The 23,316-nt window shown below is 36.3% G+C and overlaps 1 protein-coding gene across 5 annotated transcripts in view; it reads left to right on the top strand.

Annotated features, from left to right (window-relative positions):
* Positions 1 to 23,316, top strand: part of EYA1 (EYA transcriptional coactivator and phosphatase 1) — a 296,080-nt gene that overhangs the window by 131,223 nt on the left and 141,541 nt on the right. For 4 of the 5 annotated variants that reach the window (XM_045861482.1, XM_045861480.1, XM_045861481.1 and 1 more), the window contains exons 3-4: positions 17,721 to 17,770; positions 19,269 to 19,396. In XM_045861482.1, coding sequence (XP_045717438.1) covers positions 17,721 to 17,770; positions 19,269 to 19,396 — 178 coding nt within the window. Of the gene's footprint in view, positions 1 to 12,149; positions 12,592 to 17,720; positions 17,771 to 19,268; positions 19,397 to 23,316 lie in introns of those variants that run through there. The other variant, XM_045861483.1, reaches the window with a different exon arrangement.

Raw genomic sequence — 23,316 nt, 5'->3', positions numbered from 1 at the left:
GGGCAAAACACCAGGAGGCTGAGCGCAGGGATATGAAAAGGTGGTATCAGCTGGACTTGGCATTGGATTTGGATATGGAACAGAAAACCTTTAGATTTCCAACATGAGTTATGGGTTGTGCCCCAAATGAAATAAAGAAATAGAGAAGCAGGTTTGGGGCTCAGGATATGAGTTTACATTAGTAAAGATTGCGTTTTAAATGTTTATGAGAAAGCTGGCTTGTCACTCTAAAAAGGGAGGAGTAAAATTATGAAAGAAGCAGGGCCCAGGTAGTGCCAAACTGAACTCTGATAGCCATCAAGGGGCTGGGAATTTCAAGCACAGGAAACAGCACAAAGGCATGAACCCTAGGTCAGGACTGGGAACTATTTGTACCTCAGACCAGCTAGAAGGAAGGAGGAATATGCAACCTGTTAGGACTTCAGGCCAAAGGAGGATACTTGTGTTCAGCTAACAAGTTTGAACTTCACTCAAATCTATGAAGGATTTTCAAATGAGAGATATGATGCAATTTATATTTTATAAAGATGGTATGGCAGTGTGGGTACCATGTTGTGTTTAGATTGGGTTTGGGGTTAAAATGTATCCTGCTTCCAAAGCACACAGCAGCAAAACAATTAACAATAATAAATATCTTTGAGCATGACTATTTCAAAGCAACAGAATCTCTTAGGTAAAGAGGTGGTCCTTCAGAAAGTAAGCCTTGGTAGTTTTAGATGCTCTGCCATGCCCCCTTACTCACCCTGCTTGCCGGGGTGTGCACATTCCCCGGGGCATATTCATGTACCATCCTGCTATTCAAGGCATGGCTCTCGCATCCCTGGTACCTGTACTGTGCTGAGTGCTGTTTTTGGCCCACACGCAGATGTCTTTGTCCTGCTTGAGCACCATCACCCCTGTCTGGTGGTTGACACAGTGTAGCAGGTCTGTGTGGTCCTGTCCAGCACTGTACAGGTCCCTACTTCTCAAGTCTTTGGTCCTTACCAGGGCTGCCAGGCTCAAATGACCCATTTGTGGCCTCCTCATGTTCACAAATGGCCTCTATCTACTTAGTTCATCAGGTTTCCTTGCACTTTTGTGTCTTTCTGTTAACTTGCAACTATTTAGATTCTAATTATTCAGGCTCTTTGTGTTTATATCATGTTATTGTATGAGCAAGAAAGCAGAAAGGAGAAATGATGGGAGATGAAAGGCAAATCAGTGGTGTTTATTGTTTATGCGGAGAGACTGGAGTCATCCTTAATTTCTTTCTTTGCTTCAAACCCACATCCAATCTACAAGTCCTGTTGGTTCCAGTTCCAAAATAGGCCTTAAATCTGACGGCATATCATCATCTCTCCAAATTACCTGAGTCTAAATTGCTCTCACTTCTCAGCTGGGCCACTATGATAGCCCCCGACTTTGCCTCCCTGCCTCTGTTCTTGCTCCTCTGTTATATGTCCCACACATAGCAGCCAGAGTTGTCTTTCTTACATGTCAAGCAGACTGTGTCACTTTTCTGCTCAAAAACAAAGTAAAAATAAGCAAGCAAAAAACACCTCTAGTAAGCTCCTTTTATACCTAGAACAAAATACCGACTCCTCACCTAGCACACAATGCCCCCACTCTACACCCAGTCCAGGTCCCGTTCTTTCCTTCTTCTCTACCTTACTCGCCAAACTTGATGCCTTTGAATTTGCAGTTTCTTTTCTGTAAACTGCCTTCAATTTTTTATAAGTTTCTTACCTTTTCATCATTTATGTCTCAGCTCAGATGAGACTTTCTCGAAGAGGCTTTCTTTGACAAGCTAGCATGGCACCTACCACCTCCCCCATGTCCCTCACTACCAAATTTTACCCAAAATTCTTGTACTACTTAACAATCATTTGTACACACACATACACAAGAGCAAGAAAATGCCTATTTTTTGTTTTTGGTCTAATCAGAATTATATGTACATAGTGTTAAAAGTTAAATGATTCTATAAGAATTACTCCATTGATATAACAGTCACTCCGCATACAGCAGTCGCTATATCAATGGCTCCTTTTAACAATTCAGTTTCATATTTCCCCCTGCTTGTTTAAATCTCCTTTCCAAATGTGCAGCTATATCAACTATTCTATCAATTTTTTATCTGGTAAAATGTCCTGGTGCCTTCTGACTGTCTCCAATCTGCAATGCCATGCCTGGTGCAGGGCCAACAGGCTAGAAATTCCCTTTACCACCAACACCAGGGATTAGATTCTTCTCTTCTATTTGGTTTACTTATTTGATAAAGGAGGTTTGCTCCCAATTTTGATGGGACACATCTTCAGTTTCCTGAGAAAGGATACTTGGGGGAACACATTTTTTTGAGATTTAACATGTCTGCAAATATTCTTAATTTCCCTATTGTTATTAAGTTTGTTCATATACAAAATTCTAGGTTGAGAATTAGTTTCCCTTAAGGTATTTAAAGCTCTTGGTCTACTACCTTACATGTTCCAATTAAGAAGTCTTTAAGCCCTGGCTGGCATAGCTCAGTGGATTGAGCGTGGGCTGTGAACCAAAGTGTCACAGGTTCGATTCCCAGTCAGGGCACATGCCTAGGTTGCAGGCCACGGCCCCTAGCAACCGCACATTGATGTTTCTCTTTCTCTCTCTTTCTCCCTCCCTTCTCTCTCTATAAATAAATAAATAAAATCTTTAAAAAAAAAAGAAGAAGTCTGAAGTCATGAGTCATGCTTTGGGTCTGATCTGTTGTTGTTTTTTTTCTCTTTCTCTCTCTTGAAACTTGTAGGAGCTACCCTTTTTCTAAGACTTTAGAAATTTCCCAACAATGTTTGTTGGTGTGGGTCTTTTCTAAAATCCGTTTTATTGGGTACTCATTCAGTTCTTTCAATCTGAAAACTCATGTCCTAGAGAATATTTTTAGAATTATTTACTTAAATTTTACTCTTGATTTTCTCTGCTCTTTCCTTTCTGAAATTCCACTTATTTGATGTTGGACATTCATTTTTTCTTATAGCTTTTCTTATCTTATCATAATTCTCTTCTCTTCTATTTTCCATCTCTTTTGCTCTATTCTCTGGGAAACTTCCTCAGTTTTATTTTCCAAACCTTACTGAGCTATATATATATCTGTTATCCTACTTTTTATTTCTAAGGGCACTTTTTGCTGTTGGATGTTCCTCCTTTTAAAAAATCATTATTGTTATTTTCCATTCTTGTGTCATATGTGCACTATCTTCTTTCCCTAGGGATATTAATAAGAGTTTGTTTTTCTTTTTCTCGCTTTTGCCTAGTCTCTGTCTCCTGCAAGTTGCTTTTCTTTGTTCACTGGGTATCTACATCTCTTTGTAGAGGCCTTCCTCATACACAGATAATCCTTGACCATTGGCTCATATATAAGAGTGAACACCTTAAAACTGATTGATGTGTAAGGACTTCTAGACCATGGTTTTTACTGTAGAGCAAATAGTCAGGGTCCTTTCCTTGAGAGACACCCAGGTGTAAGGATCTTAAGTCTTTCTGCTTGGGCTGGTCACAATTCTGAATGAAGGCTCTTTGAGGACCCTGCCTGGATAGCCTGGATCCAGCAGCTAGTATTCCTGGAACCTAATGGGGAAAAGGTCTGGTGGAGAGGAGTGGAGGCAGTTGCCCCAGAATTTGGTGTGTCCCAGCATTCAGTGTTCAGCAAACAGAATCTACCTGTTTAGAGTATGATACCCCTTCCTCAACACATTGTAGGGCTTTTCCTTCAGTTTACTTGTTTGACTATGTGGAGTGGTAAAGGGGCCCTAACTGCTTCTTACACTGATCTGTACCCAATGTTCTATATTTTTTTAGCCTTCCTTTTAGTCCTTTTCCCAGAAATACCTGGTACCAACAACTCCTGAGAGGCAGGGGCTCTGCTTGTATCAATCAATCTGATCACTTTTTGTCTTTCCTTATTGCCAACTTTGGATTCCCTTTCTCAGATCTGCTAAGCCAGTTACTAATGGTCTGGCTGTTTTTTCACTTCCCAAATGTGTTACTGTTTTCTTATTACCTACCCTCTTTGTTCTTTGGGACTTACGCTTTCTAAAAACAATCTGTTTACAGTCACTATGGAGGGATTTGTAGAGAAAGCAGAAATAAATGCATCTGTTCAGTAGGCCATTTTTTAAATTCATTCACATTCTCGAATGCACACATGGTAAGTGGGAATTCTGTCTGGTTTCCCGATGCATTTTCTAGCACCCACAGTCCCCAGAACACACTAGCTGAATGATATGAATGAGTAACTCACTGATGGACCAACAAACTAGCTTGATTAGTTAGATTTTTCAACAGCCTAAAAGCTGCAAAATTTGAAAATGACAGTGTTGTGGCTACATCTACAATGAGACATTTCTGAAAGTCGAGATATAGGGTTTCTGGAAAGGTAATTTCATTCTATTATGTATCTTTTACAATTTTTTATTAACTTTTTTATTTTTGTTTAAGAATTTAAAAGGGAAATGTGAATTGCTATAATGGAGCACTCTGGAGGAATATGATGTGTATAACTAAGACCCAGTGCGTGACAGCATTTCTCTTGCTTTCTTTTTTCTTTTTATTTACTGAGCATTAACTTTTTATTCCATTTTTCCTGTCTCACTCAAGCACATGCACGATGTCAATACAGTGACTTCAGATCTCTTCTAACTTCTTAATTTCCTTAGGGTTTGGTTATTCCCTGTTGTCAGGACTGCAAATTCCCAGCATGGTTTCAGCAACTCCATTTGTTCCATAAAATTATTTTAATGTTTTGAATGTGAGAATGAAATGAACTCCCCTCAGATGATAATGCCCTGGCCAGTCTAACTTTAGGGTTCCCAATGGGGGGCAAATATAACATCATGTACAGAAAATAATGGAAAACATAGAAACAAAGGAAATTTGGGGAAGTCATTTTTCTTTCTCAAACCAGCAAGTATGCAAGTGTGTGTATATTAGTTAATTTATATGACATTTATTGAGCACTTACTGTATGTACCACATTGAGCTAAAACTGGAAACTTTCCATGCCCTGTCCGAACACTCCTTCTACACTCAATGAATTAGGTTGATTTGAAATTCAGTTTTCTATTGCTGTTTTACTATCCGGGAGAGCTTTACCTTAGCCATGGACATTTTTATCCCCATGTTTTGGGAAGGTGTGTAACCTTCTTGCACCCACTGAGTAGTTAGCCTGCTTGTAGATTATAAACTGAGGGTACTGTCTACGTAATATGATAACTACAGACACAGAGTAACCGCATGCTGAAGCTAGAATTAGAACTCATTGGTCTTAAAGGTTTAGTGAGTAGCACCCTTGACTATAGACAGTTTAATAATTCTACACATTTAAGGAAAAGGACAGCAAAAGCCTTGAACACTGCTAGAAATAAAATCCAAAAGTATAGACAATGATATAAAAAGATGGGAGAAGGAATTCGGGGTTATTATAGGCTTATTCATGAAGGTCTTAATGTGAAACATCTCCTTTAAAATATCTTTTTTTCAAATATAGGTCATTCATTGGTTAGTAATAGGCACAATTTTGAAAAATTGTAAATACAGAGCTTAGAGATGTGGGTTCTTTTTAAAACAGTCTTCAATAATCATGATTTATTTATCGTAAGTTAGGTCTTTTTTTTCATTTTTAAGTTTGTCAAATACAATGCCTCTCAAAAGCGATAGTTATGCTTGTAATGGAACTGTAAACTTAAAATAGAAAATCTGCATATCTGAAAACATTATGTTTTTCCTTTAGAATGTCACGTGTTCATTTAAAAAAGCCTGGGATCCTGAGCTGGTTTTCTGATTGTTGTCTTGAATAACTTCTTTCTTTTTCTTCCACTTTGTCTTTGTCCTGTCACTCCTTCACCTCCTCCTTACCCTCTGCACTCAGTCTGCTGGTGAGGAAGACCGTCCTCTCAGGCAAGGGAGAGAAGAAGAGGGAACAGCTCTCCCAGGAGGCAGAGTTAATGGGGGCTCTGTGAATCTTTCAGCGGGGCTTGTCAGTGATGACCCAGCCGTAGAGGTCCCCTCCACAGGCTCTCTGACCTCTTGGTAAACTATTTGTTTTTCCTCATATTGATGATAAAAAAAAAAGAAGTCACCAGCCTATAACTCCCTATCAACCAGCATGTTGTTTAAAACAAAACAAAACAAAACAAAACAAAAAAAACCATACACATTTAAAATCTGCTAATTCAGAAAACCCCCAATTCTTGATTTTGTTTTACTGTGCGGTTCAGATAAACCAGATTATTGATGATGTTAAAATAGAATCCCTAAAAGAAGCAATGGATGCTTCCAGACTTCCATTTTTTGAAAGAACAGGAACCACAAACTTGAAAAACAATTAGCATAATACTCCAAATGATAAACCATCTGAAATAAGAATTCTATTGAGAACCTGAAGACTAAAAAACTTTTATATTTATTCACATTTTAACCATAAAAGGGGCCTCTCTTTCAGTATTCGAACAAACTGAAGCTATTGTTTTCCCTAGTATGAAATGCAGGGTCTATTTTTTTCTTACTCCATAGCTTTCTAAAGTAAAATACAAGGACCCAAGGCAACTTGATCTCTTGAAAGTATGAATCTTTACAGTAGAGAGAAATCTCCAGGTTGTATACCTATTGACATTGCTTAATAAAAACATCTAGAATAATGGTGCTTCTGGTTGTGTTTCCAATAGCAATGTGATTGCAGCACACTGTGGATTAAGTTACCGAGCCTTTGAATTCTGACCTTCTGTCTAAAACAGCTTTAGAGGTTACTTTTTTTTTTCCGATTGGGAGACTGGAGGGGGGAGAAGTTAATGCTGCTTGAAGCAAGAAAAAAAATCTATAGGTTATTAGGTTTGGGTTTTTTTTTATTTTTCCCATTCTTGGCATTTCCTCTGTAACAATAATAGATCTTCTTGATTCAGAATACTGAAACTGTACCTCCAAATGCATAAGGGGACTTGGAGGGCATTTTTGATGTAATTATTTTCTCAGTGAACAAATCAAGTGTTTATGATGTAATAGCTATTAAGATCAAAGCATATCACACTGAGTAACTGAAATTAAGGAATATGGAAGCGAAGAAACGGACAGGACTGTGAAATGAGTTGTGCATATAATTGCTTGTTGTGAACTTAGACCCTTAGCTTCTCCTTTTTATTTTAAAGAAAAAACTTGGGGCTCTTTATAATCCCAACTGTAGGAAGATTTTGAATAAATAATGAGAAAAATACATATCAACTAATTTGGTCATTTCAAGTTTAATGATTCATCACAATTTTTCCCTGTTGATAATTTAATGTACATTTAGTTTTGAATCTGCTAACTAACTTGCAGATGTGTTTGTGAATCATCACTATATAGTAATTATGTCTCTTCCATATTAAATATATCATTTCAATATATATATATTGCACACACCTTTCGGGGTTCATTAACTTTATGGGGTATCACTTGCTCCGAAATGGTGATGCAACCTGGACACTCCAGTGCCCCAACACTCCATTTGTCATTGGATGGTGACTTGGCTGGTGGTGGAGAAATGCGCTGACTCCAGAACAAATCATGGGGGGAGACATTTTTTTAAAAGCAGAATTAAGAAATCAACTGTGCCATTATTTGTTAAAACAGAAGAAGACTGCATATAAAATGCCTAGCACAGTGCCTGATACATAGTATGCACTCAATAAATGCTAATTCCCTTCCTTCTTCCGTGAGATATTCACTGTCTCTGATGAATCTAAAAACTGTGAACTCAGCTGTCATGAAACCTGGAGAACACAAAGCAAATTTCCAGATCCTCTTACATGTACCAGGAGGTGCTGACAAGGTTGGTTTTGCCCACAGCTTAGAGAAAAAAAAGGCTGATGAGGAGACAACCTGGGTTTTCTAGGTTGCTCCATGTCAACAGAAATCTGTCTTACAGTGTGAAAAAGCAAAATAGCATATTGCTGAGATTAAGCATATGCTTCCAAGACTAATTATTTTCATATTTTTGGCAGAAGGTAGAAAAGTAACTCTGTTTGCCATTTTGGAAATTCATTTGATTTTAAAATAGAAAACCTGATATGTCATATTTTTCATAAAGTATCTCTACCATCCCATTCTCTTTTCTTAAAAATCTACTGTTGCTCAGACTATCATTATTTCAAGAAGTGGTGTTCCAAATTTCTATTAAGAATAATATTTTTTTGTAAAAAACATCCTATAGACAGTCATTACTGCATATGATAACAAGTGTTCTACCCTACATAAATAAATGGTCATTATTCATATGTAATAGCCAATGTGCTTATTAAGGGGACAGGAAATAGGTCATATTTCTATACTGTGTTGGTATAAAGACTATAATATTTATTAAAATAATTTTCTATGATATAGTGAATAGTTTGTAATTGCCTCCTTAAATTTACTATTAAAAGCTACTCATGCTGGAATTTGAATGGAAAACATTTAGCAAAATACTGGTAGACATTCAGTTTGGTGGACTTAATATCATTCTTAAAATAAATAGAGGATGTTTTACTTGGTTGCATTTCAGCAAAAGGCTTCTGGGAGTAAGACCCTCATTGTAGGTCTCGTGCCAGTGAGAGAGTAGGTCATGGAAATGACCGCTCAAAATGCCAGCACGGGTTGTAATGTCAGCTATCTGGACCCTGCTCCAGGGTTCCACAAAACAGCCCGAAGTGTGATGGTGTGGCAGGAACCACAAGAGAAGAGAGCTGTCTGGAAGCAGAGGACTAGAAGCACAGCCTTCTGGTATGTTCTATTTGACATTCCACCTTGAGCAGTTTGAATGGCAAAAAAATGAATACTTGCAGATATCATTAATTTTAATAACATAGAAGAAATATTAACTAGGATTTTGCTTGTGAAGAAAAAGCACTCATCTTGAAGTGCTAATTACATTTTGCAACCTATCCCATTGCTCTCAAGATATAATCTTGTAAGAGTGGTGGAAACAGAGATAAGAAATTATTTACATTGGACCAGGTAATAGTATGCATGCTTAATTCAAAAATTATTGAAAGGTAAACAAAAATAGAAGAAAAATGACTTCTGAGAACATCTTTTATTGGAAACTTCATAGCCACTGAAGAACTTTATCAATTCTGGAATCGAAAAGCGAAAGGGACATTTGTATTTTATCCTTTGTTTTCTCAGTGTTTGTTACATACAATTTGATCAATCAACTGTGTATTCATATTGTTTTAGAAAACTTCCAAGTTAACTTTTTGGTTGTTCTACTGAATCCTTTATATCTGCTCTTGCATTTTTTAAAAATGAGAGACATTTGTTTATTTTTATAATCATGTCTTTATTTAAAATTCTGTGTTAATTGGAAAGCACTAACAATTTCTATCAAAGTTGTAGACTTCCATATAATCAGGCATATATCTAGGCAATAGCTTGCTCTGTAAAATGAAACCTATTTGTAGACACAAAGATATTGTCTCTTTGAGAGTATTTAAGCATTTTGTTAAAACTATTTCAAGTGTTTTCCTTTTCCAAATAAATATATATAAGTGTGCATGTGTATACACACACATACATATACGATTATATAGGTATACAGTTTTATTTTAGTAAAGAAAAAGCATACTAGTAAATATTTTTACTCCTATTCATATGTTTATGTGTTGAAATTTCTGCAGGAGCTATCAAGTAGTAATGTTTTTACCATTACCTGTCTTTACTAATGGCAACATTTTGGCAAATTTTTCTAATTTTTTTGTGATATATATGATTTTGTTTAGGGAACAACTTGGTCCTTAAAATTTATGGTTAAGTATGTAATTTTAGTTGGTAAACATTTAGAAATAGGAAGTTAACAGTACACCACAAGTTGGGTCTTATTAGTAATGGCTTACATTTGGCTATTTATCAGAGAATATCTGGGGTGTAAGTTGTATGGTTATTATTACATATTTAATATCCAAAGTAGTAACCTACTTAGTAAGTCTATTTATGGACAAGCATGTGATTGTTTTTAACTATCTAATTCTGATTTAGGAAAAGAAATCATTTAAAAGTACTATCCGCATGGACATTTCTTCAGCCAATGACTAAGCTCTTTGTTACATAATTTTGACATGTGACCTACATCATGTCAATTCGTGGTCACATTACGTTCATGCTTTCCAAAATTACTTCATAACTGCATGTATCATTTCTTTAATGGTATCTTCTGTTATACCAATAAAATAATTGAATTTCAATATAAACACTAATGTAATAAATTTGATTATAATATAGGTAATTATATACAAAAGTCGGATACATTACATGATATCCCCACGGCCCTCACTTCATGTAATTAGTGCCTTTTGGATTTCCCAATACAGTCTTTCATGGATCAGAAAGGTAATAGTTTACGCTTTTATATCAAAAATCAATTTTAAATTATGGGAAGCATGGGTATAATAGCTTGCTATACAGTTTCAAACAGAGTTGAATTTTTCAACCAGAACCTCAAATTTTATATTTTATGGAATTTAGAAATAAATATGATGGCAAAAGCAGTCATTGGTTGATATCATAGATTGAATTAATGTAACATTGCATTTTACTCACAGCACTAGAAACCTCCGTTATATGCTGTATTTTATTTTCTGCATATATACTTTAGTATATTGACTTGCGGGTACTTCTGGTCTGAGAAAGTGCTGCAGTTGTAACATCACCCTATTTCTGCTGCATATATGCACAGATCCAATAGCAATCAACTGCGTTTTGACCTGGCCTCCCAAATATGGTAGATGACTAGCCCATGATGCCTGGCCACTACCATACACATGAAATCCTAGGTGAGTTTGCAGTTTAAGCTGTTTCTTAGGTTGAACAAATGTTCTTTTCTGAAGAATTCAGATTGGCATCCTTTCAGGGGGGACAAAGGGGAAGTCCATATTGAATTTTGATCATTAGAAGCTTTTTGTTTTGTTTGCATCAGAATGGTGCTTTCATTTACAAATTAACAAAGGAAAGGTAAGACTGTCTACCTGCTTAATTAGTTTATGATCTGAAAATGCATTATAAAGCCATTAAAGAAGTTATTGTGATTTTTAAAATGTTTTTTATATCAAGACAAGAGCCTTAAAATACTTTTTATTACTAATAAAGAGAGCAAGTACATAGAATAGGATTATTGGTAATGACAAACCAATTTTAAGGAAAATCCAGTGGGTATAAAGATTTTGTTTTAGAGCACAAAATTGGTTTTGATGGGTGAATAGTATCAAAAATAAACATTGGTATTTGAACTGTGGCATAGGGCTGGCAAATAAAAATACATCACATAAGTGATGCCTTCAATAAATACTTGAGATCAATAAAATGGTGGCAATTAATCTAATCACTGAAGTAATTTATTTACCTATAAAACATGATAGTAACTAAGTATGTTAAACTGGAGGTCTAATTTAGTCATAATCTGAATAGCTCAACTCTCTAGGTATTACAGATTTTCACCCATAGATTGAGTTTAGTTAGAATTTTTTAAGAACCAGACTGTAAAGAAAGAGTTCTAGATAAAATAAATCTTTTCCCCCAAATTAAAAATATTAACACTGCAATATTATCCGGTTCATACCCACAAAAGTTGTTCAGGTAAAACTTGTCATTCTAGAAACCTCTGAAGAATCATCGTCCAGGCTTCCATTGTTAAACTGGTAATAGCTTACACGTTTGCTTTTTTTCTCCTCTCTTTACGTACTTAACGTGGAAATGGCCATTCTATTTTTTTTTAATTTTCCCCAAACCTGTCAGTTATTACATTCGGAAAACAATATTTGAAAAGCATCGTTCCCCCAAGTTTCAGGGCCTGAAAAAAAGTTTTGGAAAAGTATAAAAGATAACGCGTAACTACTCCCTAAAGCTCGTAATTGGTAGCTGCTGTAGCCAGAGATGTGTTGTTGACAGTGTCTCCGAGAAGTTCTCACACAGCTGTTTATTCTGATAGCATGGGGCGCGTTCATTTATATAATAATTTTTTTTTTAAGCAGCAAGGTTGAGTCAGACCAACAGTACTCCTTTCAATTGTTGCATTTAAACCAATAAGGTTAGGACAAGAGAATAGCTGTGGTTTGCGTTGCAAAAACAACAACAAAAAAGCCCCGAGGCTGCACGGGCAGACCTACAAGGCTGCGCAAACAAACTGGGGATGAGATTCTGCTCTTTCTTTGTCTGGGGCGCTCAGATGCTATCAGCTGCTGCTGTTTGCTGGGAGCACAGGGCTCAAGGCGGTCTCTAAACAGCACGGTGGGAGCTGATGGCTCCGAGTTTGGGGCGAAGTAGAAACTCTCCCGTGCCACTTCCGACTGTAAGCCTTCCTGTTACCGGCCACTGTGGCGGTTTTCTTTCTGGGGACCGCGTTTTCGCTCAGTCGCTCCGCAGCCCGAGCCTGCAGCAGCGGCCAGGCGGCTGTCCTCGCGGCCGGGCTCTGCCCTCCAGACGCGCTCCGCTTCCAGAAGAGCCCAGCTCTTCCGAGAGCTCCTAAAAGCCCTCCCGCGTCCTTGTCCAGGAGCAAAACTATGACAGGAATGGAGGTTTGCTAAACCAGAAAATTCGAAGGAGCGCATTAAACTGGCGGATGCAGCAGATGTAAGCGCTGTAAGTACAAGCTGACTGTTTGAAAAATTGTAGTGACTGACAACAGCTGTCCTGTGGGCAAAGCTCAAGATAACAGGAGCGCTTTTAGTATTGTTTTGGTTTCTTTTAAAATGAAAACATTAGGGCATGGGGAAGATTATGACACTTTGTACCTAGTACTTGATGAGCCACAGGGTTCCATCACAAATGTACAATTCTTAACACCCAAATTATCTGAGCGATTAGAATCATTAACAGATAATTACAAATTAATTGTTAACCATTACTTTGTTGGGATCTGTATCAATAAATATAATGCACAGCTATATTGTTGTAGGTGGATTACTCCATATCTCTTTAATGAATTGCTGCACAAACCTCAACTATAATCGTGTGATATTGAATAAAGCGATGTGTATATGTCTATAGAGATAGTATAGACGGCATATCTAGCCATTGCAACACAGACAACTTTTCCTACACACTTTAGATTGATATGAGAAAATGAGGAAGAAATTAACATTTTGAAAGAACAAGAATAGATACCACTTTTTAAGGAAGGGAATCCTTTTGCTTCCATAAACAAATTTCCCAAACATTATATTAAACAGGCTCATCTTCAAAAGATGAAATAATAAACATTTGCTAAATTAACACATTTTTCACTTATTAACACTTTATGTGACTTGAATGGACCTTGAAATTTAAAAACAAGATTCTTAAACTTTTGAATTTCCATTTAAAATATTTGCTGTTCAGAATCAGTGTATGAATTGCTAATGACTTACGGGTGTGTATGTCTGGGGAGGAGTTTTTGAACACATGTAAGCATACCATTTGCAAGAATTCAATAAATTCAGAGTTGTCATTGACTTTAGACAAGCATTTTTATGTTTCATTTTTTACAATGACAAGGGGTACAAAAAGTTGGTAGTTAAGCACATAGTATATAGTTGTATAGGTTTGGAATTGCTTTTTTAATGTGTCTTTCAGAGTAGTTTTTATTTCAGGTTTGTATGAGTATGTTAGCCCACCCTTTGGATTTGAGGACATGCGTACATGCATAGTCATGCGTTTTTTTGCATTATCAAATATTTGACTTTCTCGCTGCTTAAGTTCTCTTAAGGCCCAAAGTGTTCAGTAAGTGAACAAGCAGCAATGGAGTTTCAGCCTTGAAAACTCTTCGCAGTGTCAGACAGAGAAGCGGAACTGAGCCACTGTTCAGTCTGAGAGAGCCAAAGGCAAGCCAACTGCTATATGAGTTTCGTAGACATGATAAATGATTTTCTCAAAACAAAATTTCTACTTAAATGCGATCACTTATTTTATAAGAATACATTGGAATAAGTGTTATTGGAATAACACTTGCAGCAGGACTAAAACTACTTCTTCCATTTAATCAGATATCAAAATTATTTGACATTTTAAATAAATGCTAATTTTGAAAACAATTCTTTAAAGCTATAGGTAGAACCAGTGTCATTTAAATACTTGTTTTCGTGTTCAAAGGAACTGCATTTCATCTGTAAACGAGATACTTCAGAAAGCAGTACAGTGTATTACATTAAAATCAATAATAGTAGTAAAGCAGTCATTTTGTGGGGTCCTTGGTAAAGAAGGAAATAAATGTTAACATTTGGAAAGGCATCCATCCACCTCTTGGCAGAAGTTTATTTCAGTTTTAGGTTTAGGTTTTATCAGAGCATTAAATATTGATTGAGGAGAATTTTAGCAAGAATATATTCTGATTAACAAGCAAATTTATGCCTAAGGCACATTTTTTTCTATAAAATACATTCTGATTAGAAAATTGCCATTGTCTTTCAAATTTAGGGGCACTCAGGTTGATCTGCGGCTGGGCAAATCGAGCTTGCCTGCCAACTCTATTTATTTAGATAAGTTCAGTACTTTCATTTTGAAAATTTTTTTAGTTTGAAAAAAGAAAGTTTAAAATTATAGTCATTTTATAAAAATTGCTTTTAGCAAGCAGAAAAACCTGTGGAAAACCCATAATTTAGACAAGTACCTACATTTTATTTGCTCTGTGCTGCTGAGATTTAGAATCCCTTTCCATTTACAGTTTACTTTTCACAGAACATTATTAACTTTTTGGCTTCATACATGATCTTCTGTCAGATGCTTTTGATTTGTAATTTAGCAAAGTATAATAAACAGTGCAAAAGTCATGAATTTTGCTCTGCATCCTGAGCTCTGTGGTAGGGAAAATGTGATAAAATGTGTACCTTAAGTCTTGTTTGATGATCTCTCAAAGCAAGTTTGCCTTCTGGAAATAATTTCTGGGGTTGAAGAGCATGGTATTAACAGATTTAATGTGGCTATTCAATGGATTGGCGAAGTACTATGTGAGGTTTAACAAAATGAGAGAGACAAATTGAACATCAACAAAAGTTACATCTGTGAAGAATTATAAATTTAATTAGAAAAAAGGCAAACTTAAAAGACCTCATTAACTAATCAGAAGTCAGAGTTACTAGTTTAGGAGCTTGAATTTACATTCTAAGAAGTTCTGCTATCTTTTTTCTCTTTGTATTTTCAGTAGCAGTATGCTACTCTGGGTATTCCATACAAAGAGTTTTAAAAAGCCTTAAAGTGAAATGACTTCATTGTAATATAAGATGAACATTTATACTGTTATGGGAAATATTTTTTGCACTCATAGGAGCATTTGAATTAAAAATACCAGATGAGGAGAAGACAAGAGATATTAAGTTTATGGATGTAAAGCGGAAAATGTCAGCTTACTTATGCCTGACGGCATTTTTCTGAAAACCGTGAAATAATTTTTTTCTCTTTTGAATGTAAATATGACTAATTATTTCTAAAACACATTATGGTTTTAAACCTTAAAAACACAGACACTTCCAGAGATATTGCCATACATAAGAGAAAATCAACACCAATCAGAAATAGGTGTTCTTTTGAGATAAGTCATTATACGAGAGTATGTCTCCTTACTGCACTGTAATCTTGTACTACACGTAAAAAACTAAAAGCATGTGAAGTGTAGCATTTTGTAAACTGTAACTAATTTTGTTCACATCTGTGTCTAATTGTTGTCTGCATTCGCATTCTTGAGAGTAGATTTATTTTTCCTGGACCACGATGTGGATTCAGCTGACCAGCCTAAGTGAGGATTAGTTGTTTTAAAGTTATTTTGATTAAAGAGTCATTTTTAAATACAGTAACACACAACACATGGTTTAAATAATCCTTGAGACACAAAAGAATATATCTGAAGTATACTTAATGAAACGAAGATCATGGATGTGGACTTGCAAAAACTGGAGTGTGTAAAAAGTGAGTGGGGACTGAGGCAAGTCAGCAGAAAAGAATTATGTTGTGAAAGTACATTTTTTTAGCGAGGAAAATGTGTTAGAATAATCCTTATGTTGAAGTTAATTTTAATTAACACTTTGACTTTGAAATTTAAATATGAGAGATTAAACCTCAAATATAGTCAAAATTTCCAAAGTATACAATGAATGAAAATGACATTTCCAGGATTATACTATCTAGCTAATGTTAAAGTAGGGATGTATTTTAACACTTTTAACATTAAATAGAAAGTATGTTTTACATACTCTTTCACATAATTAAGCCAAGAGAGTTCTTAAAACTAAGTTAGTTCTCACCTATAATTTATTCCAGGTGTATAAAAGTGAAAAAGGGGGGGGGAGGGAAATTTATCCTTGAGGTATATTGCTGCAGTTTCTAAGAGAACATTTCATCTTGTGTGAGAATGTTAATTTTAACAAAAATTGCAGAAGGCTGTTATCACAAAATGACATCTATAGGTATTAAACTTAGATTTCCATTTAATGCTTAGGCATCTCTTAAAAATTATTTTTTATCCTGCACATATTATAGAGAAGCATATCTAGAAATTGCACATTACATTATACCAAGACATTTAGAATTTAACGATGTTTCATTCTTGCCCAAAAGGTAGTATTACTTTCATAAATCATAATTTAAAAAGAGGAGGACTCAGTAGTAGATATTCGGCTGGATAACTTTAATGCCATGTGAGATGCTCCGGCTCTCAACTGTTCTGCACCCCTAATTGATGTCAGTTCAAGTTGAATGAAAATGCACATCAAAGATTTGGAATTCTAAGTCATTTTGAATGTTATGCAGAATGCTCTTTACTGCTGGGGTGTCAGCCTGAGCGTGAAGCCAGCAGCCCACCTTCACCTGAGCTTCTCACCTGCTGGCAGTTGGCTCTGCCTCTGGAGGATGGGCAGGGACTAGCAAAGCCTACACACCTGTTAAATTAGTTGTTCAGTGAAGTCCCAGAGTACAGATTCTTCTAGAGACAAATGACACTGATGTGCTGGCTACCTGGGATGCTGAATTGATTATTATATGATCCATTGTCTTTCCTGGTTTAAAAGATGGAAAACTGAACCAAAGCAAAGTGCTTTTCCTATTTTACCAGGCAATGAGGAATAAGCTTATGCTGCATTTTAAATCAGCATGGGTAAATGAGCATGTTGCTCCATGGTGGGACTTGGAGCATGAAAACTTGCCTTTGCCATTTGTAGTCAGTCCAGCACGGCCTGGCAGTTGCCCAGAAGCTCTTTCAGTGAATGTGAGATGACAACCAGTCAATATAGGAGAAAACTCTGGTGATAAGGATAAGAAACTGTTGGGAGTCAAAGGGGTGGGCGGGAACTCCGTTTCAGCTGGCGATAGTAGCAGATGAAAGATCTTCTGAGGATGCTGGAGGATGATGGTCTGAACGACTGCTGTGAAACACACTCATTTTGCTAATAGATATTTTTTTTTCCAAGCACCTTTTCCAAGCTGCCTGGGCAAGGCTGCTTTGCATGTTGATTGGGGGAGGGGTAATCCCGTTTGCAGCTGTCATAGGCCAGTGATGAATCACTATCCAGTCATTTGGCCGCCTTCCCCCCTGACCAGGGGAGGAGGAGGGTTAGACCTGCAGGAGGAAACAACAGTAGAGACCTTAACTTAAAGACAATATGCCTTTCACTGCTGCAGTATCCTCCTTTTTCTCTTTTGGTTAAAAGGGAGCATTGTGGTTCTTAGCCATGTGCTCTGTGTAATTAAGAGCTGACACAGAAGCAGAGTAACAACAGCTTCTAATTTTTTACCCCTGATCACAGGTGCAAACACCTCAAACCTGTTCAGATGTTGCTGTTTCCTCAAGTTGCAGGTAAGGATATTTTTGATATTTGACATTTTTGGAGATTACCTCTGTATGACCCATATCTATTTTGGTCTAGTATTTCTTAATTATTGCTATTAATAGCAACAGCCTAGGTTGGAAATTACTTAGCAATTTGTATGTGTGTGTGAGCGCTTGTAAAACATTTTGAGTGTGTAGAAAGGGAATAGGAGCCTGGGTTTGAAAATGAGGATGGGCTATAATTTCTGGAGTTAGGAAAACTGTGAATGTAAAGGGAATCAGGAGAGGAGAATGGAATTTCAAGCAATTTCTAGTTTGAATTCAGAAGATTTGAGAAGTAAAAACTCACTCTAGAAGAAAAATGGTTCAGGTTAAGCTATTTTCAATCAGTTTAAGTGCAACCTCCAAATTAAAATGACTAACATATTGACCTGGTGAGGGTGAGAAGCAAACTGTCTCAGCTTCATAGATACAAATGATACACCCCACCACACCCATACATTTAAAATAAAGTGAATGGGTCTTAGCTTTTCAAAAACTTAAAAAAAAAACACAGCATCTAGGTGTGTTTTTAGTCACTTTACATAAATCCTCTCCTTTCTCCTTTAATGTATATACACACACATAGTTGTGTAATTGCAAATATGAGTAGGGGCTTCTGTACCTTTCATAGAACAAGTTAACTGCTGAGTCTAAGAACTTTCAGTGGAGGCGTAACTGGCTTTATATGGGAAAACTGCACAATTCCAGCCCTGGAGTGGAAGTGCTATTTCCCTGAGTGACAGTTGAGGTATTTCGGGTGCTAAGGCTCACAGGGCTCCCTGTACCTCGGCCTCATCCCTTTTCAATTGGGCACGCTGTATGTAATCCACAAAGCAAACAATTGAGTCGACATCATAATGTTTTAATGCTGCATTTGTTTCAAGGGAAACAGGAACAATTAAGCAGTGTGCCAGAGTAAACACATGCATCAGAACTATCTCATTCCCTGTCACTGGACTATAGGCTTCAAGTGTTTTATTTGGTTTGGAGACCCATTAAATTACACCTGGGTGGTAAATTATAGGGAAGTACTTAGTGCTAATTTATTAGATGAAACAGATTCCACTGAAGAGTGATTTTATTTCTATCATACCTGTTTATACCTTTGTGTTGTCTTTTACAAAATACTTTGTTTTCTTAATGTAAAAGAAGCTTGACTGCATTTTTTTAAATTAAAATACATGTAATGTCTCATTAGAGCTTGTGACTTGATGAGCTATATAAGAGAAAAAATAGATTTTAAAGCTCCATGTGAGTGTTTGGCTGGGTAGGTAAGGCAAGTGACTGACATCTTTCATGACTACATGTTATGAAAGGATGACTGAAGGTAAAACATAAGATGAACTATTTTCAGTCTAAGATCATAGATACAATGAGTCTTTTGTGCGAATGTGTTTCAAAGAAGGTGTCAAGTCGTTAACGCATTAAATGGTGGCGTCACGAACTTGGTGCATGTGTCCAACGGAAGGCTTCTTGTCTCTAGGTCTATGGAAATGCAGGATCTCACCAGCCCGCATAGCCGTCTGAGTGGTAGTAGTGAATCCCCCAGTGGCCCCAAACTCGATAACTCTCATATAAATAGTAATTCCATGACTCCCAATGGCACCGAAGGTGAGTGTCTGCCTTCTCACTGTTTGCTTTGCACCTTGCTTCTTCATCACTGTATGCTTTGTTATTAGGTGGTTATGAATTTGATTGTCAGATCCACAAAACTACTGTTCTATTTCCCCTTTGGGTAATTTGACTCAGGAATCAGTACTCATCATCATTAGTTAGGAGCTGCATGTCATTAGCTCATTATAACATTACAGAGCCTGGTTTTATTTTGCATAGATGCATATGTATGCATATTATACATATGGTGTGTGCATAACATTTTTAAATAACCTTTCTGTTTTATCTCCTGTTCTCCCTAGCACACTATCAATTTGCATTGTTTTGCTTTATAAGTAATGAAAATTTGGAATTATTTCCTTTATTTTACTTTCCTTTTTGTCATTAAATACAACCATTGCATGTGTTTAAATGTAACATTGGGCTGAATTGTTTCTAAATATCAATAAATAATTTGTGTGTCTAGTGTTTTGGGGGCTTTGGCCATTAAGTTACAAATAAGCAGAAAAAAGAAATTTGTTTATAAATATATATACCCTCATTTGGATGATACACAAAATTTGCTTTATTAAGGTTAAATAGTATACTTTAAATAGTACTACTACAATTATTTTTGTATAATACATTAATATTTTATATGTATGTTATATAAATAAAAATACCTACTTTAATCCACATATACCTTACTCTAAGCATATAAGTAAGACTATGTATTGTAAACTGTTATTCACACTTAGGTACTAACTTTAAACATATAAGAAAAACTGTATATGTATTGTAAGCTGTTGTTCATGTTTAGGTACTGTGTATATTTTTAAAACTTTAGCATGTGGGAGACTGTTATATGTTGCATTGTATTTATTTCTACCTTTGCCTATTGAAAAATTACTTCTTCACAGATGATATTTGTGCTTATTTGTTCTCTGTTAAACCTCTGGACCTTGATAAACTTAGCATAAGTTTCACTAGAAGTTCAATAAATTATTCATGTTAGAATTTCATCCATAAACAAAACCCTTTACCATCATTTTCCAAACACCATGGTCATCTTTTATCACATTTCTTAAAAATAAACAAAGCTAAGTGCCATAAAATTGTTTGATGCAGTATTCCAATATGTATTAGTGAAGGCTTTTGAAACTAGTAGAGTTATGAAATTGACAATAATAGAAAAATATAAAATCAGCTCTTTTTCTTGTGAGACATCTTAATTTTTATACCAACAATGATGTTTTTAACCTGTCAATACAGGAATGGGCAAAAGTAGGTTTACAGTTGTTTGTATGGAAAATAATAAATAATAATACAAGAATAAACTCTTTTTCTTGTACTTACAACTGTAAACCTACTTTTGCCTACCCTTGTAGCCTGTATTTTCTGTTTAAGTAAATAATTTCATGACCAGTGTTGATGAAAGATGGCCACTGTCAAGGGTAGAAACTCTGCTGATCTTTAAAAAAAAATCTCTGAATAAAGGCGACTTTCCATCTGAAACTCTTTTCTGCCCATTTGAATAGGTGATCAAAAAGAAATTTATATTATTTAAAGGAAAACAGTCTAGGATTTAAGTAGATTTTATAGAGCCAATAAAAAAGCAGGCAGTCCTTTTTCTCGCATTGGAATTCAGGTTCAGGTGGAAGGATGGCTCGTGCCTGGTGCAGACTGGGGCGTACGCAGTCTCTCAGAGGCCCCTGGGCGGCCGGGGCCCGTCAGCATCCCCGAGCGGGCAGCCACTGGCGAGCGGGCAGCCACTGGCGGGCGCCAGAGGGGGCAGGCATGTAACAGTTGTTCTCATCCCTGGAAAGTTCCAGTAAGATAATCACTTACAGCAACTTAAATGTAAAGGAGACCAAATATGTTAAATGATTTTGCTTAATAGAATATACCGACATATTGGTAGGATTAATTTTGAAATCATAGTTAATGTTCTCATAGGTGACGAAATGAAGTAAGGGTAAGATATTTCACTTTGTCATCATTTACTTGCAGATCGTCTCCAACAGAATAGGAAGCACACAGTATTGACAGTGAGCGTGTGTTGGGCACTTCCCCCTTGGATGGCTTTGCGTGAATGATGTGTGGTTTGTTTTTCAAGGGTGTGTGGAGTGGTGATATACTTCTGAGTATTTACATTTAATAGCTGATATCATATTCATATTCAGGAATATTTTTTGCACAACTAAAATAAGTTCCAAATAATAAAAATATATTACATAATTGTGTGATCTGCCGAGCCATTAATTTTGGAAATACTGGGAAATTATCCTAAAAAAAAAAACACTTCATTATCCTATGTCTTAGAAATGAACTTTTTTAGACCAGTTTCAGATAAATACCCGGTTACTCTTCTTATTCTGTTCTCGGGCATTTCTCAGGGGTCAACTTGTAGGGGTTGCAGTAGTTGGAAAGCGAAGTTAGAAGTTGTCAGTATAAGTTGTCCAAAAAAATAAATGGAATTTTAGTCAACCTACTGGGATATTCAGTTTTATTTTAGTATGTAGTTTGACAATATAGACTTAAGCTTTCTTCACGATCCATGTTACATGCCCATTTAGATGCAAACAGTATTAGAAAGTTCTGGGTTATTATTAAGTTTGTGAATCAATTTATCATGCTACTTACATGTTCCATAATGTGTTGGCTTCATTCCTCTCAGTCACCACTAGAGGAGTTAAGTTTAAAATTAGTGAAGTCATAAGGTCTGGCAAGCCTCCCTGGGATATAATCATTATAGATTTTCTGATTCCTCCTTTGAAAATTTTATTTTAAAACCAGCAGTATTTATGAACAAACCAGAAAAATGAAAAACAAGAAATTCATTACAATTTCAAAGAGCATTTAGAATATCAATCTCCTCTCCCTAACTCCCTAATAAATATTTCTAGCCCTCTGGGCTGTGATTTATATTTAAGCGGCTCCCCTGCAGCCCAACTGAAGCTGGTCTCCTTAATCAGGTCAACAAAACTTCCACTGAGTTTACACAGTTGTTGGCTCTGCCCACATTTGTATTGATTGTCTTCTCTCACTCAGGGCCATTTTTTTACTTCCTGCCACCACTTGTCCCTATAATAAGGCTAAGAAAACACGAAAATCTCTTGTATCAAAAACCATAACTTCATCTGAAGAACAAACAAGAAGGGAATGGAATGGAGAGGCAGAGAATATTAAGTTTCTTCTTAAGTCTGCTGCCAAATTATCATAAGACTCAATGTTTGTAGGTTCTGTCCTCACAGGCTAGTGCCTATTTTCATGGTTCATCTAAGGGATAAAGACAGAGAGACACTGAGCTCCAGCCTCAGATATTGTGCTTTTTCATTTCCTAGCTGAGATGTTCTTCAATTCGAATAGTTGTTTGAATGTTTCGTATTTCAAAAGTTTCAGCTCTTCATACTGTTACGTTTGATTCTGGCCTCTCTGAATTGTTATCGTTGCAGTTAACTGTTGGTTTCACCCAGTTTTTAAATCTTTGAATTATAGAACATGAGTAGGTACAAATATAAAATAGCATAAATGAATGCTTGACTTGCATTCAGAAAAGCACTGTAAAAAGTGGTATGTTTCCAAGTAAATTAATGAGTCTTTTAATATTAACTCAGGTTTGACCTGGAGGAGACAAAGGATGGTTATGAAAACCAACTGTGGTTTTTCTTTTAACTGCTTTCCCCTGTCTTTTGGGCAGTTAGTCTTCCAGGACAGGATGGAATAGAAATTTCTCATTAGAGAGATTGATAAAGTATTTTAAAGACATGGGCCTTTTGGTGGTAATGCTTTTTTTAGATAACTGTTAAAGCATCCTGAGAGGATTTCCACTGTGTGGGTACATGTTTGGGCCTCAGTTTGGGAGAGGGTCTGTGCTGGTGTTGGTGTTGTGTGTGAGAACTCGTTGGGAAATCTTCCTTCAGAGGGACTCAGGGCTG

This window comes from Phyllostomus hastatus, unplaced genomic scaffold, assembly GCF_019186645.2.
Source record: "Phyllostomus hastatus isolate PE091 unplaced genomic scaffold, TTU_PhHast_1.1 phas_scaffold_21, whole genome shotgun sequence".
NCBI classification, from domain to species: domain Eukaryota; kingdom Metazoa; phylum Chordata; class Mammalia; order Chiroptera; family Phyllostomidae; genus Phyllostomus; species Phyllostomus hastatus.
This window is presented reverse-complemented; position numbering and strand designations above follow the sequence as displayed.